Raw genomic sequence first — 13,211 nt, 5'->3', positions numbered from 1 at the left:
TGAGCTTATGTTCTGCAAGTTCTCGAGGCACACCTGTCATATCGGAAGGCGTCCAAGCAAACACATCCTTGTTGGAACTCAAGAATTCACAGAGATGTTGCTTCAATGTTTTTGGGAGGTTTGCAGCTATCGAAACTTTCTGTTCTGGATATGACTCATTGATAACTATTTTTTCTACGTCATGTGTATCGTTGGAGGAATTTGGGTGATCTCTTTTTCTGGAGATTTGATTACAAGTGGGTTGTTGGAGTCGTTCGCCAATAATAATGGCGATTCCATGTTTTGTGGTGAACTTCATAATTGAATGTAGGGGGGATGCCACTGCGCCAAGCTGCCTCATTCCAGGTCGTCCTAAAATGATGTTGTAGGGTGAAGGAGCTCTAATAATCATGAAATCGGTTATTATTGTCTTGCTCATTCGTCCACGGTAATCATATAGGGTAACTGGTAAGCTAATCGTGCCCAAGGGCCATGATACTTGACCAGCAAATCCGACAAGTGGTGCCGTAGGTGGTAACATTCTTGCCTTTTCTTCTGTAGTGAGTTGTTCAAAGCAATGTTCATACATGATTTCAGCTGAACTTCCTCCGTCAACATAAATTCGGTGAATTTGTGTGGTACCAACAATCGCCTTGATGATTAGGGGTTCCTCGCCCGTGCAATGTTTGAGTATTGGGTCATCACTAGAAAATGTGATGTTTGGAACTTTTATCGTGGAGAGGGCTACGTTTGCACATGTATGTTGAATCATGTGTATTTCGTTCTTTGGCTTAGCGTCCTCATTGTTTTTTTGGTTCCATTCAAGTTGCGGGAAGCGGGTGTTAACAGACCCTGAGGGTTTGTTCGCTTGGTTGTTGTTATGAGCCTTTGCTTCCTTGGCTAGATGGGCCATTCTTCCGTTCCGAATGCATGTTTCAATTTCCTTTCGCAGGTCTATACAATCGTTGGTATCGTGGCCATGATCTTCGTGAAAATCACAATACCTTGTGCGATCTCTTTTGTTTACGGGGGTAAACATTTTTGGCGGCGGTCGTAGTAGTGTTTTTCCTTATGCGGTAGCTAGTATTTCTGCAGGAGATTTCATGAGAGGTATAAAAGCGTCACGTTGGGCGTGTGGTCGATCGTTATGTCTAGGTCTGAAGACATTTTTTTCCCTTTGCCTTCGGGGGAGGTCTCGGTACGTTGCATGTTGCTTGGTATCATGACTTGAGCGTCGAGGGTCGCGCAATCGATTTTCATTATTTGCATCCTCTGCCCGTATGAAGTTGTTAGTCTGAATAAATAGATCCTCCAAAGATGATGGTGGTCTTGCAATGAGATCCTTGAATAATCTTCCCGGGCGTAACCCGCTGATAAATGCTCCACAGACCATGGCATCTGATCTATCTGCCATGTGCAATGTTTCTTTGCTGAATCGAGCTACATAGTCTTTTAGCGATTCTTCTGGCCGTTGTCGAATTCCAAGGATCTCTGCTTGAGTCTTTTGGAATTTCCGTTGTTGAAGGAAGTTTGCCCTGAACTTGTCTTTTAATTGATGGAAGCCATCGATGCTCCCGGGTGCCAGGTTATCGTACCAGAATCTAGCCGCCCCGTACAAAGTGATATGAAAGAATCTGCACCAAGCTGGTTCTGGTAGCTTATGTACATCCATCGTTCCCATGAAAACAGTGAGATGATCATCAGGATCTTTAGTCCCATCATAGGGTCGTAGGTTAGTTGGGACCTTCAAACCTTCGGGCATGTTATAGTCCCGGATTCTCCTAGTGAAGGGAGAAGCCACCAGGTCCCGAACGTCCCTGTCAGGTTCTTTAAATACAAAAGGCTCATGGTAAAAGTCCATATTCGGTATGACTTTCCCTTTTATTGGTGCCGTAGTTCCCGCGGCGGTACGAACCCTTGTTTGATATGTGCTATCACTTTCAACGAACAAGTTATCTTTGGTTTTCCTAAGGGTTGCGTTATCAGAATCTGAATTACGTGGTTCCGTAATCAAGGGATCGACTTGTGTGAATAGGGGTTGAGGAGAAATGTCTTTCAGTTTTTGGGTGAGTTCAGAATACAAGGTGTGGATTTGATCAAGGTTTCGAACTATCGTCTGCATCATAGGTTCATTCGAGTCCAATCGGGAGATCATGTTGTTGGGTCCCCCTGTGTCATGAATTGTGAATGGGAATTCGATGCCAGGAGTTTCAGGATTATTTGTTGTAAGAGGGGTTGGTGTTTGGTCTGAGTTATTCTCGGCCATTTCTTACCTAGTTACTAGCAAGATGGTGATATGGGGTTCTTGGCTTCCTTTATAAGAATGGGAATCCAAGCAGGGTCCCACGGATGGCGCCAAATGATGATACGTCAATTAACATGTACGCTTTACGAGTATGCAATCTCGTATCATTATACGATAAGAAATGTACATTGGCCCCATGACACCTAGTATGGGGAGATTTAAAAAGGATTAGGATATTCGGGTGGCGATTCCTTGCTGGTAACTCGTATTATGTATACGGTTTTACGCCATCTGATCCTGTGATGATGATATATGTTTTAGTTATATTTGCTAGATAGTGATTGGAAAGTCTTGTAGTTCAGAGAGAATTAGAAAATATAGAGCTTGTTGTCAGAACTTATGATCTTCCTTCCATGTTTGTTTCACTTATTTATAGTGACAAATATGACCTTTAGTGATTCGAAAGGTTGTCCTTTAGTAACTCGAAAGGTTGTCCTTTGGTAATCTGAAAGGGTTATCTCTTGGTAACTCGAAAGGTTGTCCTTTGGTGACTCGAAAGGTTGTCTCTTGGTAACTCGAAAGGTTGTCCCTTGGCAACTTGAAAGGTTGTCTTTTGGTAATCTAAAAGGGTGTCCTTTCATAACTCGAAAGGGTATTATTTATAAATGTTTTATTTCCTTGACTACGTTATCGTATGTATATCATTACCCACCAAGATCCAATTACACCATAAATAGCTGTCATGATAGATAGACTATATTTAATACCTTCCAAGTAGATAAAATCTTGTGTGACAAAAACAATATTCAATAATATGAATATCTCCACAGTTGATCCACATGAACACCTCAAAGAATACCCGAAGACTGCTAGTTGTCAATCACCAAAACAATAATTACCAAACTCTTAGCTTAGTACCTATTATTATTCTAGCCATGTATAACAAATATGAAGTAGAAACTCGTTTCTTTCAACCACATGAGAAGCAAGCCATATCTCAATTGTTATACATGAGCTACTTTTATAGTGAGGTTTTCAAACAAGTGGCATAAAGAGAATCTACTGGAGATTTAGCAAATACCATTTTAGATATTACAATCTCAATATGATCCACTTGAAGATTTTGATAAGATTCGATGCATTGAATCAATTCTCACTTGTATTCAATATACATTGAATCTATATTATTTTGCAGTATATATATATATATCCGGGTGCAAACTATGACTTATACTTTTGAAAAATTCTAAAACCATTAACTTGTGATTCTTCAAAATTGTAAACCATAACTTATAAATCGCAAAACATGGTATGTTGAATTGTTGATGATGACTCGATGTTTGATATTTCTCTTTCCAACTAAGTATAGAAAATTTTGATAAACCTTCAAGGTCCATAAAGAAATATTTTGAAAATAAAGGACCATTTTTGGAGTACACATTTTCTCCTATCTTATTTACCTGGGCATTTTCATATTCTCAGTTCATCCTTCACCGGCCACCATCGCCGCCGCTGCCGCCATGGCGACCGCCGCCGTATCTCTTTTACACTTTACCAGAATCCCCAGAAACCACGTGGCTATCTTCCCTTTATTCCGCCCTACACGCCCATCTTCACTTAGCTTCAGACCCACCTCCAAATCACAGATACTTTCTTTCAATTATATCTCTACATATTTTACTAGATACTTTTCAGTCACTGCTTCAAGTTCATCAGGTATATTTTACATATTGTTGTTTTTTTTTTCATTGAGGCATTTCATCGAACATATTTGCTGCATTTTGAAAATTCTCAGTTTTTGCTATCTTTAATGATTTCATGGCAATAAAAATGTGAACTTTTTGGTGGGTGGGTGCCCATAAAGCCTCATTTGAAGAAATTGTTTTGTTAACTTTTTGACATGTAAGGAAGTGTTGTTCGAACTGTCATGGGATACCCGGGTTAAGCCGTGTTCATCTGAGTAAAATATATGCATTTCTCGGGTAACAAAAACCTCGTCATTTTACCAAAGTATATACGTTCTGTGTTGTGATGTAACTTTTCGGTTAGATTGGAGTAATCAGGTTGTAGCGAGTGATGAAAAATATGACGTAATAGTGGTAGGAGGCGGCCATGCTGGATGTGAAGCTGCTCTTGCCTCTGCTCGTTTAGGGGCTAAAACGCTTCTTCTAACCCTTAATATTGATCGAATTGCGTGGCAGGTTAGTTTTTTATAATAAGCTTTAATGCTTTATTGTTCACTATGAATCTATAAGGAATGTTGTCTTAAGCTGGTTCATAAAATCATGATGTCACGAATTTTATGGAATAATTCTTATATATTTTCTTCGGATAACCCGTATATTGTGTGGATATTATTCAATGTTCTTTGTTCATGGAGGGATATCGTTTGTAAATTGGTAGTCACATCTTATACAAGATGCAATTAATAAATAAAATTGCATTTATGACTTTCATACTATGACAAGTTTGATGCAGCCCTGCAACCCAGCAGTTGGTGGACCTGCAAAGTCTCAACTAGTACATGAAGTGGATGCACTAGGTGGTGAAATTGGAAAGATTGCTGATAGGTACGTACATTCATCTCACTAAGTAGACATGCTTATATTTAGATTGTTAAATTGATATAACGGCATTATTTACTTCTATTATATCCAGTCTATTTATGTGAATACATCGGGCTCAGCAAAGATTAAATGTGTTAACATGTTTGAATCGTGTATCGTTCGGTCTCCTTCCTGTTTCAAATTTTTTTTCATGTTTACAAAATGTGAAGAAATGCGAGACTTTCTTAAAATTCTGTATAGAAGTGATTGTTCATTCTACATACGGGAAAAGCTGTTATGACTTGTACTAGTTTTGCATTAGCAATTCATGTATTCTCTAAAAAGGAATCATCTGACTACGAACAGTAAAATTGCTTACTTAATAAGAAGTTGTCCTGTGGACATTTATTTTGCGATGGAGGGAGTGTCAGTATTGTAGTTTAGCTTATAGTCCTATATTGATTGATACTGCATTTCTTACACTGATTATTTCCGCTCACATACTCCAGGTGTTATTTGCAAAAGCGTGTTCTTAACGTCTCTAGAGGTCCTGCTGTTAGAGCATTGCGTGCTCAAACTGATAAAAGAGAATATGCTATTGAGATGAAAAAGATTGTTGAGAGGCAAGCTTACTTAACTTTTTATCTTGACATTTAGTTGATTTATGATCTGATGAACACCATGGTTTTCTTGTATATTGACTATTGGTTTATAACTTTATTCTTTCAGCACTCCCAATTTGTCAATTCGAGAGGCGATGGTAACAGATCTTTTGCTGGGAGAAAATGATGATGTCAAAGGTGTTCGGACATTCTTTGGGATGAACTTTTATTCTAAATCTGTTGTTCTTACAACTGGAACTTTCATGAGTGGCAAGGTTTGGATCGGCAGAACTTCTATGCCTGCAGGAAGAGCTGGGGAATCAGCTTCCCTTGGTCTGACAGAGTATTTGCAGTCACTTGGATTCGAAACTGATCGGTTAAAAACCGGGACACCTGCACGAGTCGACTCACGCACCGTTGATTTCTCTCTGTTGGAGCCTCAGCATGGAGATGAAGAGGTTTTTACATTTAATCTCATATGTAGGTTTATCGTAGTTAATATAAGATCCAAGACTTTTTGTCACCGTGTCTGATATATTATGCAACTGACAATTTATAAAAGGGTGGAACTTTTTTCTTTTATTCTTCTGTAAAAAGGTAATTGTTAGAGCATTGTGGGAAGTATGCCCCAACAGCTCGGTGCTGTGAATTATTCCTGGAAATAAAGATAGTTAACTATGAATCTTTAATAATCGTGTTCCTAAAAGGCCTGGATGATTAACAGGTGCACTGGTTTAGTTTTGATCCTGAGTACCACATTGAACGGGAACAAATGTGCTGCTATCTCACTCGTACCACAGAAATCACTCATCAGCTAATAAAAGACAATTTACATGAGACTCCCACTTACGGGGGATGGGTGGAAGCTAAGGGACCTCGATATTGCCCCTCAATTGAGGATAAGGTACACTGTGATATGATTAATTCTATATACATATCTCCTTGCCTATCTGCAAATCATAAATTAAGGATATACTTAATGTTAATCTAAAAAACACAGTGTAGGCCACATAGTTTTGTCTTTATGACTCACCCTGCTTTCATGAGGCTTCCCCTAACATGTGAGTTATGTATCATTGTTTTTTTTCCTCAGATTGTGAGATTCCAGGATAAAGATTCCCATCAAATATTTCTTGAACCAGAAGGCCGAAGTGTGCCCGATCTTTATGTGCAGGTCTCTGTAGCTTTCTCATTGCGTTTTCTATGTAATTTGAATTCATGATTTTCACCTTTTTATTCAAAAACTTTTATAGTTTTTGTAATGTGAGTATCGACCCTTTCTCTTTCTAATGTTTATCATGTTTAACCTTACAGGGATTTTCAACTGGGTTACCTGAAAGATTACAGTTACCACTGTTGAGAACCTTACCAGGATTGGAAAATTGTTCGATGCTTAGGCCAGCATACGCTGTCGAGTATGATTACTTACCTGCTCATCAGTGTTCCAGGTCTCTTATGACAAAAAAAATCGAAGGGCTTTTTTTCTCTGGTCAAATAAATGGAACAACAGGTTATGAAGAAGCTGCTGCTCAGGTTTGTTTGTCTTTTACTGCAGTACATGCTAAATGGCATCATGTTTGTTTATTGTTACGTGTTAAAAGTTTAGTATCTTTTTTCCTACCTGCCTTTGGTCTAATTCAGTTCATTGGCTATACAGGGAATTATTTCTGGAATAAATGCTGCCAGACATTCAGAGGGGAAACCTCTTATCGTTCTTGAGAGGGAAAGTAGTTACATAGGTACTTTGATTGATGATCTGGTCACCAAAGATCTTCGAGAACCTTACCGCATGCTGACAAGGTACTTTGGCAATTTGGCACATGAACTAATTAAATATATATATCATGTACAGTTCACTAATGATGGTGGCTTATCCAAATATCTAAGTTATCGTATTAACCTGTGATTGATAATCCTGTCAACTTCCATGAAAAGGTTCTTTAGAATTTGCTTTATGAAATAAGGTGAAGGACACAATTGTTATTACTTTCCGGTTCCCATTATATTTCAGACAAAATGTATTGATAGTAGCCTCCAACACTCAGCAATCTTATGTATATCTTTATTTTCTAACTCATGTCTGTCTGATTCAAAACTTTAATATATCTGCATTATTAGAGGACTATTATTATTCTAGGAATCTTTGTTTTACTTGATAACTGTTATCTTTTTTTTTTTTTTTTAATTTATGTATTCTATATTGAAGGCAAGTGTTACTTGGAAGTGATGAGTGGTCATTACTTGCAATTTAAATATGCAAGATGGGGTGTCTGCCTAAAGCCTTACTTGCTAACCATTATCTGATTGTAGGATTCTGATATGAATTCAAATATGTTTGTGTGTTGCCATAGTTTATCTCTTGCTTCATTGACAGAAGTGGAATATACTTGTAGGATTAATTGATTTCAGTATTCTCATAAGTTCTGCCATAAGTCTTTGCTTCATTTTATCTTCTTTTATATGCAAATATTTGTACGGGGTTAAACGATCATATTGCACTAATGCAGCTATTTTTTTTGCTGGTTGTTGTATCCTAGTTTTCGCCTGATTGAGGTATTCGTAGATTGTATCTTAAGGTTTTATTAGTTAGGTTTACAATGATTGATTAGAAGTTACAAATGAATGCTTACTCTCTTTTCAGCCGCTCAGAATACCGGTTAATTCTTCGATCTGATAATGCTGATAGCCGTCTCACACCTCTAGGACGTGAAATTGGTTTGATTAACGACAAAAGGTGGACAGCATACCAAGACAAGCAAGCTCGAATCTCAGAGGAGAAAAAGAGATTGAAGAGTGTCCGGGTTACAAGTAAGAATAACTATTACATATCTTTCGACTGGAGATTAACTATTTAGTATTATGTGCAGCTGGCTAAATATTTCCCAATTTTGGGATACTGTAACAGGTGAAGAGTTATTCAGTGAAGTTACTCTTCTGTCCGGTCAACCAGTAAAGGATCATTCAACTCTTGAAGGTCTCCTCAAAAAGCCACACATTGAATACAAACTGCTTGACAAACATGGTTTTGGTGGTGATGACCTGTCTAGGATAGAAAAAGAATGCATTGAGATCGATATCAAGTATGAAGGCTTGATAGCACGCCAACACAGCCAATTGCAACAGGTCAAGTATCTAGATTAGCTCGTGTTATTTATTTTCCTTTCTATAAACCTTTTTACCAAAAGTTTGATGTCCAGAAAAAGAAGAGTTCAATGCTTAAACTTCGAATTTACTGAACTTGATGTTCCTCAACCGGACAGTTGCTCTCCGTTTTTCAAATATCGATTAAATACTGTTTTCCCGGCTAATTTGCGTTTAACCATGCCTCAAATTGTTCAAAATGGTCGTTTTCGTATTCCCTGTAGTTTTAATAAATATGTCCTTCACCATACGTTACCAGTATGTGGGTCAATTTGTGTTAATCCTTTGAAATAAAATTGTATGTATTCGGTCACTCCATATCCGACCTCTTTTATTCACTTTTCTGATACTTATCTAAAATCTTTTGTGAATGTTATAAATATAATGTTTTCTCATTTTTTAGTTTTCTTCATCATGTTTTCAGATGGTTCATCGACAACATAAACCCCTTCCCGCGGACTTAGATTATCATTCGATGAATACTTTATCACATGAAGCACGTGAAAAGCTTTCAAAGGTATGTTGTTGGCATAACCAACCTATCTTTCTCAAAGAATGCCTAATTCAATCAAGTTATCAGATCAAATTAAGCCTGAAACTTTCAAATGTTAATCTCTTTATATACAGCTAAGTAGTTAATTATTTATAGAAATTGAAGTCCTTTATAAGATTAGTGATGGATTGGTAAAATGTTTGATCATAATGCTTAACATGATTTGGAGGTTATTCGCCATTTCCACTACCCTGCTCTTTGGGCTTGAGGGATTAGATTATAGCTTAAGATAAGCAACTAGATGCCTACGAGAACTCTCTGTAAAAATTTTTATTCCATTCTAAAATTGACAAAACCAACCGAATACCTCTAAATTTTTAGCCAAATCTGGAAAACATGAAGTGCCATGTTCCCTTAGAATATATACTTCTTGTGGAGAATGATTAGCTACATTAGTTTCTATTTTGATCAAAAAGGTCATTTACTGCAAATTGGAATTACCCAATACTCTGGTGATGACATCTCTTAACTTTTTACAGGTAAGGCCACAGACTATCGGTCAAGCAAGCAGGGTTGGCGGGGTTAGCCCTGCAGACATCACGGCACTTCTTATTGTCATGGAGTCCAACCGCAGGAAAGCTCAAGAACTGAAGACGCACCAAATCTTGGCTTCTGTAATTGCAGATTCGGCATAAATCAATCTTCTGTTGAAAACGAGTTCTGGGACCCTACATATCTCGGCTAATCCATCTATGAGATGGTCGAAGAATCGTCAACTTTCATGTACATATGAGATTATTATGTTATCATATTAATTATGACTATCCGTAAATTCTGGTATTGGGTATATTTTATTATTTTTGATTTTTGATATTGAAGTAGTGAAATGATAGGTGTATATGTAATTGTAATATGCGATATTCATATATCATTAATAAAAGTACACTTAAATTTCTAACCATACATAAGGGTGGTTTGATTTTTGTCGAGTTTGTCTTTGACTCTATGTCAATCTATCTAAAAGTGGGGTGTTTGGACTAAGGTGTTCCATTTGTTTGTGAAAGACGACTTAACCGTCCAACGCAGGCCTTTAATATAATATAATCCATATGTACATGAAAGTCATTTGTTTGGTAATAATCATATCTATGGTCAACTAGAGGTGTTCCATTTGTTTGTGAAAGACGACTTAACCGTCCAACGCAGGCCTTTAATAATATAATCCATATGTACATGAAAGACGACTTAACGGTCAAGTGTCTTTGACTCTATTTCAATCTATCTAAAAGTGGGGGTGGTTTGGTAATAATCATCATCTCTCTATACGAGTGTAAAGACACTTGACCATAGTTTGAACTTTGAACATGATTTTTTAGATAATTATGGCCTTTAATATAATATAGTTTCAAATTTTCTGGCAAATGACCTTTGATATGACTTTGGTAAATAAGCATATCTCTACCCGAGTGTAAAGACACTCGACCAAAATTTCAAAAAAGGACATGACAAAATGTGTTAACAATGTGACAATATTTTCTAGCAAATGGTCTTGTAACCTTTAAATGAAAATGGAGATTTCCCAACTTGACTCAAGTTGTGGAAATAACATGAGGGAATCTAAAGCTGTATTGTAATATGCACGTGAAATGAGTATGTATGTGAAACAATGAGGTATGTATATTTTTGAGAGAAACGAAACCATAAGTCACAGGTCTATAAACATATATGATAGGATTAGACATTTTGTTTGACTTGTGAATTTGTTTATTGATTAGACATTTTTGTTATATATAGTATTACTACTAGCTAATCAACCCGGGTTCAACCTGGGCTGTTTAATTTAAATTTTAAAACTAAAATGTGTGGTTAATCTAATTTATTACAATACATGATTAAACACGAGAAGTGACATGTGTTGCACTCACCGGGTGATTCCTGAAAAGTGTCATGCTAATTTACTTATCATTAGACATGTAGTAAAATGTTAATAGTTGTAGTCGTCCATATATGTCTAACAATAATTCACAATATGATAATATTTCAATTTTGACAACACATATGTCAATAGAAGTTACTCCCACACACACAACACATATGACAATAGAAGTTACCCCATCATACAAAGATAAATTTATAATAACGAAGAGAACACTATACTAAACTGATAACTCTATATTTGTAGTCAAGATAGTAATCGGAGATCTTGATCTTATACACGAACAACATGCGAGTCAGCTGGAAACACTCAAAATTACCGGCATGCAAAAAACCAAGGATTTCAAGATATCAAAATTAAGCTATAAAGGGAAAAAATTTGGAGTATAAGATAAGTATCCGCTGGTGAATTAGAACAAACATTCATGTAAATACAAAACCACAAGACAATGTCTGGAATTGTAGGAAAATAGCGGAAAATTTGTCTAAGCCTCATGCTCATTACAAGAAGTTCTATACGTCTAAATATATTACGGTAACGTACGATTTATGTGTACACACTACATACATGTTAAGAGTAACCATATACTTTTTATCACAAGTTGGAAAATTATAAGAGGCTTATTTTATTAATGTCAAAATCTATAAAGATTTATATCAATATACAACTAAAAAGTTAGGAAATAAAATTGACTTACCTTCAGAAAGTCTCTTGTGTGATGAGACAAACTGAAATCAAAACTTGTATACAGTGCATACCCCTCTAATGCAAGCAATAACTTGCATTCACTGAGAGATATATCACCATAACAATGGCCAAATCCACATACTGAAGTGATTCTCGTGCCTGTTGTCCCAAAAGGTGAAGTTTTCATTTTGGTGTTGATAATTTGTGTTGCCTGGACAACGCTTCAAATAAAAGTTAGATTGGTCGCTAGTACTGCATTTCCACAAGTCAACTTGGATGACTTGGTTTTTCGCATTCCCTGATGATCCATACAAAGCAAGTGGTGGGTTATGGTGAGATGGATGAAAACAGATGCTAAGATGCTAAGTTTTTGCATAAATGAATATACATAATGAGCTCGTTTCTAACCTTTTTAACAGTTTTAACCTTGTTCCTTTACAAATACTTAGGTGTTCTTGAATTAGAAACTTTTCGTAACAACTCAAATATAGCAAGTTAGTTTAGAGATCTGATATAAATTAAAATCTCAATACAATAAATTTTGAGTTCATAGGAGTACCTCAAAGTTAGCTATTTGACGCAAGAAATAGCACTTTTGGTATGTCGCACACTCGCACCTGGAAAATAAGAAACATTGTACTATAAAGCACTTGAATTGCCCCTTTTATTGCCTCTGGTAGACCCAAGATTGAGAAAATTTAAATTAGAATACTTGAAAAACAACCAGTGTGGGATGCACGACCTTCATGCACTTCAAAATACACCAAGATTGAACTCAGGGTGTTATACAATTAAACATTCTGTACAAGAACGCTCTTGAAAATTCCTCAACGGTCTGCTAAACATAGACAGATTCATCTGTTGTCTCTGACAATGACAACTCACATATATTTTTCTTGGTGTATCCCTCACAACATATGACATGGCTCGCCTCATTTCTAACTTGAAAAAAACACTATAAATAGAAACCGATAACAGGATCATTCAATTCATGTAGCATGAAACAAAAGTTTCAAATAAGATTACCCGATACTCTAGCAGTCATGATCCCATTTATGGCGTTTCATCAAACACCTTGTATGCCAATTGTGATGAACCAATTTTGAATCACAATCCACCTAAAAAGAAGAACATATATACATATTAAAGATGAAAATTGAAGTATAGTGGATCCCCAAATAATTATAATTAGCAGATGTCAACACTTATATTATTAGCCAAATAACGACATTATTCCAAATTACATTGTGAAAATATTACGGTGATTATTTCCATAGTCCCGACGTCATTCCAATATATGGGTTGGTAAACATACGGTAATTGAAAAGAAGCGAAAACTTACCGGAGTCAAATGATGGTGGAACGGAAGTCGAATTCAATCCTGTTATTATTGTTGTTCGTTGATCGATTGTGAAGATTTAGGGCACAAAATTTTGATTGGAATTGATATTAGGAGATGGGATTCCTATGCTTGATTAAGAGGGTTGAAGAAAATGAGTTGGGGGTAAACATATTTTAATGAATAATTAGGGAGAAGATAAGGAAGCTTGAAAAAAGGTTTTTTGTTTTTGAAAAATTTTGA

The 13,211-nt window shown here is 36.5% G+C and overlaps 1 protein-coding gene across 1 annotated transcript; it reads left to right on the top strand.

Moving 5' to 3' along the window:
• Window positions 1–3,668: 3,668 nt before the first annotated feature.
• On the top strand, window positions 3,669–9,969 carry LOC122600983 (tRNA uridine 5-carboxymethylaminomethyl modification enzyme MnmG). The gene is made up of 13 exons (XM_043773762.1): window positions 3,669–3,940; window positions 4,274–4,425; window positions 4,703–4,794; window positions 5,280–5,393; window positions 5,500–5,830; window positions 6,097–6,276; window positions 6,466–6,546; window positions 6,687–6,905; window positions 7,030–7,172; window positions 8,014–8,180; window positions 8,278–8,495; window positions 8,938–9,030; window positions 9,546–9,969. Exons 1-13 carry the CDS (start codon window positions 3,745–3,747, stop codon window positions 9,699–9,701), a joined length of 2,142 nt encoding a protein of 713 aa, XP_043629697.1. The 5' UTR covers window positions 3,669–3,744; the 3' UTR covers window positions 9,702–9,969.
• Window positions 9,970–13,211: the final 3,242 nt, after the last annotated feature.

Source organism: Erigeron canadensis, chromosome 5, assembly GCF_010389155.1.
Source record: "Erigeron canadensis isolate Cc75 chromosome 5, C_canadensis_v1, whole genome shotgun sequence".
NCBI lineage: Eukaryota > Viridiplantae > Streptophyta > Magnoliopsida > Asterales > Asteraceae > Erigeron > Erigeron canadensis.
The sequence above is the reverse complement of the archived record's forward strand: the minus strand, read 5'-3'. Positions and strand labels throughout refer to the sequence as shown.